General features: G+C 39.6%; 1 protein-coding gene across 1 annotated transcript; it reads right to left on the reverse strand.

Annotated features, from left to right (window-relative positions):
- Positions 1-534: 534 nt before the first annotated feature.
- Positions 535-1,423, reverse strand: LOC143233855 (uncharacterized). Its single transcript, XM_076470644.1, has 2 exons — positions 1,241-1,423; positions 535-1,068 (listed from the first exon to the last, which is right to left on the reverse strand). The coding sequence occupies exons 1-2, from the start codon at positions 1,421-1,423 to the stop codon at positions 535-537; spliced, it is 717 nt and encodes a 238-aa protein (XP_076326759.1).
- Positions 1,424-5,948: the final 4,525 nt, after the last annotated feature.

Below are 5,948 nucleotides of genomic sequence, written 5' to 3' on the forward strand. Positions count from 1 at the left end.
AGAAGCTTCAGACATGAGAAACTTCTCTCACAGGCAGGGCCACAGCGATGCATACAAGTTTGTGGAGATCCATGAAGGCATCCTTGTATGGCTCCAGCATGGTTGCAAGCTCCAATGGTGTGAATACTTCCTGGCAATTAGCCGGTTCAACTGGTGGACCTCCACTACGAGGTCATCCTCTGCCACACCATAGTTTGCTGCCATTCCTAAGAGTGCTTGCTTGTCCAGAAATGTGGAGTGTTTGGAGTTCAATGCAGTTGCAGACATCAGAGGAGAATCTTCTATTCAGCTCGTTGAGCATCCTGTCTATGATGGCATAGAAGATGTGTCTCCTGACATCTGGTGTTGATTCATCTCTTTGGCCAGTACTAAATGTGATTAGGAATTCGTCCAGATGTCTGGGGCCAGATCGCTGTCCACGTTGACGCACCGTCTCAGTGCATATTCCCACTTTCTTACATATATCCTCAACAGTCTCTTCCAAGTCTTTCCATGCTGCTTCAGTTCTCATTTTGAGAGACCAGAGATGACAGATTATACTAGGTCCTCTGCAGAGGCCAGCTGCAAGTCAAATGACTGGAGGTGGTCTGATAGCTGTTTTGTCATCAGTAGCAGTTTTTCTATGCCCACTAGACTGATTACGAACTGTTGATCTAGGAGGATGCAAAGGCCCTTTGATTCAGTGGCTCTGTGGACATTGTCCCCCTCCACAATATGCTTTAGGATTGTCACAATGGCAGGGAGGGTTCTTTTCACAGCCAGACAAGCAGCATGTTGGCAAGCCCATCTTATATCTGACAGTCGCTTCAACTCTATGCGCTGGTTCACGGGTTCAAGCTCCTTCTGTACCTTCAGAAATTCTTCATGCACAACCGATGTAGAGAAGAATCTGTACAGCTTCTGAATTGTCACAAAGAACTCTGCTGCAGCCTGGACGTTGTGCACACAATCAACTAACACAATCATGTGTGCATAGCAGTGGACATACGCAGCCTGAGACACCTCTCTCCTGCACCTATCCTGTACGCCACTGATGTGTCCTGAAATGACTGCAGCTCCGTCATAGCACTTGCCAATGCAGACATTATGATTAATATTACATTTAGCCAGTCTCCATGATTTTCTTGAGCAATGAATCTGCAACCAGACCCTCAGCAGCTGTGAAGTCCAAGAACTCCTCGTGAAGGATCTGCTGGTGGAAGTACCTTACCATAATGGACAGCTGTTCTTATTTGCTCACACCCTTTGTTTCATCCACCATTAGAGTAAAATGCTCAGCTTCCATGACCTCTTTGCTGAAATCCTTCCTGATCATTCCAGCTATGATGTCAAGCAGTTCGTTTTGGATATCATGGTGCGTGTACTTGGCATTGCCAGGACCACTTAGCTTCTTCTTCATGATTTCATCATACCTGGAGATCATGTCAAGAAGTTCCAGAAAATTATTCGTGTTATCTGACTGACTACCTTCCCTGTGACCTCTCTGGGCTTCATTCTGGCAGGCTGTGTAGAGCAGTGCATCTATCACGGCTCTTATGTAATGTCGGTTTTCCTCCACAGCTTTAGTATAGCTTGCATCGAAGGCATGTTGGATCCTTGCACCCTTTATTTTCTACAAGTTAAACTCTGCCCAAGCTTGCATGGCAAACTTGTGTCCTGCAGAGTTATCATGGGACTTCAGTGATGTGGTCGCCTTCTTCCAGTTCTGGAAGCCTTCATGGGTGAAGGACTTCTCAGTTTTACTGAAGTATGTGTGACTGAAAAGACAACATGCAAAGCAGAATGCAACATCTTTTGTCACAGAATACTCCAACCACGAGTTCTTATCTCACCAATTCTTGTTGAATGACCTTGACTGGCTGCTGTATTCTATGGTCGGGTATCTCTTCAAGTCTGGACAGATAGGATCACTATCTGAAACCTGGGTCAGGTCTTTGGGTCCTGGTGGTAATTTTTCACCCTAGGTGTGAGTGGTGCCCTCTTGCGGTTGGGGTCCCGCACTAGTCGTGTCCGCATTCTCACCATCACGATCACCACTGTCCTCCTCACTTGCACCACATGTGTTTGTAGGACCATCTACTCGCTGCCTCTTCTTGGGTAGCAGGTAGTGTTGCATAATCAACCCTTTGTGTAGTATGACTGGTTTATGTTTTGGTGGATGATGTCTGACTCTTGTCTTGTGTGTTGGTTAGTGTCCTTGTTTGAAAACGAGTCGCTGATTTTGATTTCCTTTTATTAATCCAAACTGAGTGTGTGTTCCAGTGTGAGGCCGAGTACCAGAGAGAGCGAGAGCCACGTAAACAAACATAACTCCCTTTTATACAGAGCGCACAAACATCAAAGTAACGCCTCAGCTGGCTGACTGCTAGTACCACTTCTTACTTCCAAGTTGTTAGTTTATATGAAACGAATGGGAATTTCTCTCCTTATATTGGCATTTGGGCTTACAAAGGACAAAGGATATTCATTTTAAACATCGAAATCTAAGGAAAAAGATATAACATACATACTATTGGGTCATTTCATGAATAAGGAACAAATAACAGCTAAACATAGTTCAACATTACGAGCAACTGCTCCGCGGCATTGAAATCACCAAATTATATTAATAGCACATGAAAATCCAGAACATATCCATAAAATACTGTTAGAGAAAGTGTTTATCTTTAACCATATAGCACAAGTACTTAATTAGAGGGTAGTGATAATGTAAAATTACAGGACTAATTAGGGAACACAAACACAGCTTTGATAGGGCATGTTGTAAAACTGTGGGCAGCTAATGGGAGTGAGCGGGGGTGTGTAGCATGCGGCTGGTATCTGAATGCCGATCGGGCTTAGCCGATCGTTAGCCATATGCAGAGCGTACACAATGGTCAGCGGCTCAGTGATCATATGCTTAAGGCGTTCGAGGCAGGAATCGCGCGCTCGAACAAAGCAAACCCGCGGCCTGGATATTGAATGGTCATAGTAGCATCAAGACAAAATGTCTAAATTTCAGTTGACCTTCACAGAAAGGCTGGTTTCTTCATAAGTTCACATTATTCATACAGGCCAAACTGTGATTGTGATATTGTTTTTATTATCATAAGTGTGACAAGCACCTGTTACAATAATGTAACTACTACATTACATTAAATTAGGCACTTCTAAATAGCCCAGTGACAATTTCAAAATTTATTCTAGAATTGTTTAGAAATATTATTTGGTCAGTTAACACTTAAGGTTATTATCTAATCATAAGTATAACATTAATTAGATTGTAAGTCACAATTTTAAGTGTATGCCACAATCATCAGTACAATTTTGGATGGCTGATACACAATGCAAAATGATCTCACAGAGGATACAACACCAGCTAAATGCTTCATAGTTTTGACCTATACACAATACACTTATATATACATGCTATGTTTTACTTTTCAATGAAAGATAAATGAAATTAATGGGTAAATACCTGTGAAACCTTTGGTTTATCAAGTAAAATCCCTGATGATCTGTTGTAACTTGAAATCAACGTGGTTGTCTAATCTTCGTCAAAGCTCAAGATAAAATGGCATTACACAGGGAGCAGCAATACAACACATGAGTTTCAGTGCATTCAGTACGTTGCTATGGGACCATGACACATACTTCCGTCTCAATGAAGACGTTGAGTTCCACAGATCTATGTCACTCTGATGTTAATTGTTAAGCAACAACGATGATTGTGTTTTCCATATTTTATGAACATATATAGGTAACAATATTGGGGGCTGAGGGGGGCTTGGCTCATTTGGGGGACTCTCAACCCCCAAGGCCCTCCCACTGAAGCTAACATACGAAATATAAAATCAAAACCGACATCAAAGTTACCCAAAAACCAGACATCCAAAACATAAAAAGAAAACCAGTATCAAAGTTATCCAAAAAGCTAACAGACGAAACGTAAAAACAAAACCAGTATCAAGTTATCCAAAATCCTAACATAAGACACATAAAAACAAAACCAGTATCAAAGTTATTCAAAAAACCTGACATACGAGACATAAAAACAAAACCAACATCAAAGTTATCCAAAAACCTGATATCCGAAACATAAAAACAAAACCCACTGGTTTTGTTTTTATGTTTTGTTTGTCAGGTTTTTCGATACCTGCAATAGTGGGTTTGATGGTACTTATTTGTGGTGTTAGTTATTGGTATGGACAATTTCTATTGTTAACTGCATATTAAGTAGAGATTTACTTGTTTATTTGTACTGGAAAACAAATCTACACAATGGGCTAGCTATGCTGTGCCCACCACGAATATAAGAGCTTGGGTTTTAGTGTTATGAGCATTTAGACTTACCGCTAAGCCACTGGAGAGAGCCAGCGATTTGAAACAACAGTTTACTGTTTTCGAATGAGTTATGTTTGGAGATGTGAAACTTCTGTTTTGAAAGGTCCTATTCTCTATGTGTATAACTTACTTATCACAACTCGTGTGTGTTTCCAAACTTCCACATTAAGCTCATGTAGCTCTCGAAATTTCAAGGTGCCTTTCTGTTTTTGTGCATTTGTTGAGTTTTAATATCAAGAGACCTGACGTTTCCTGGTCGGTGACAAACTTTCCTATGGGAAAACATAAGTATCAGCCGACAGGCTTTGTCACGTGGTATCGAATGTTCTAGATTTAATTCGAAAAGCTACAAGAAGTAGGTCGAGCTATTAAAATAAGTTTCTCTCTCTTTTTTTTATCAACATTTAAAGAAACAACTATTTTATGACCGTCGAAAATTGAGCCTCTACGATTAGGCCTAATATTTATGATAAAAACTATGCTTAACTACAATGATGTCTGTTTTTCTCGATGCTCATTTTTGTAATTTCAGGAAGGCCTTATTTGCCATTGTTTAACCCAGATGACAATATCTGTTATTGAACGGATAATTTCCTGGGAAGTGGTGCCTTGAGGAAAATCGAAGATAAAAAACGGCACTGTAATTTCCACAAGTTAATGATCTGAAATCCGTCATAGTCTAATTAAGAGGAATATGGTAAATATCTACACTGAAATATAATTGTTATCACGAAGATTTGATCTACAGGTTTCCGTTGTTTCCAGGAGTTTAATGTCCTAAAGTGAATAAGTTTTATTTTTTAGGCATGTTTTCGAAAGCTAATTTCCTATCGCAGAGTGTCAGTTCAGGTAACAGTAATCTGATCAAAAGTAAACACGACAACAATTTGTGGCCATATTCGGCGTAAATATCATTCGCGAAAACGTGGTCTACGCAACCCAATTACCTAGTTTTGTGTTAATTTTTCACGAACTTGCTAGCAATTAGACATGAAATGACATGCAGAAAAGTCGCCTTTAATACATCTTTATTCTATACCACCAGCGTTAAATGCCAGTAAATTAATCAACATTACAAACGGAAGACCGGATTTAACCCTACAAACAGAATGTATACAGATCAAAATATTTAGTCCTAACAAGATATTTTTGCAGCCGACTAATTATACCATATCAAACAGTGCAAAGTACATAAGACGTCCAACTACATAACTTACAAAAAGATAAATATAGTTAAAATCGCATAGGTGAAGAAAATGTTAAAGTTAAATGAAAGATTAAACAATTGCTAAGTTTTTGTATTTTTATTTAAAGAAAAGGACGTTTCGGGAAAGCGCTTTTCATCGGATTGTACAACTTACGAGCAAGTGATTGTTCAACCTTTCAACTACACAGCTTACTCGAGGGTAAGTCGAAGTTGTTTTTAGTGACTAGACCAATTAATATTCTTTAAGTAGTAAACTTACGGTACAGATATTCTACATCACATTTTTTTTACAGTTTAAGTCTTTTAGTCTTGTATCACCAGTTTCTTCAGTACACATTACTATACATTTTAAACAGATAAGTCTGTTTTTGTTTTTTTTTAATTTCGCGCAAAGCTACACGAGGGCTATCTGCGCTAG

This window comes from Tachypleus tridentatus, chromosome 1 (genome assembly GCF_004210375.1).
Source record: "Tachypleus tridentatus isolate NWPU-2018 chromosome 1, ASM421037v1, whole genome shotgun sequence".
NCBI classification, from domain to species: domain Eukaryota; kingdom Metazoa; phylum Arthropoda; class Merostomata; order Xiphosura; family Limulidae; genus Tachypleus; species Tachypleus tridentatus.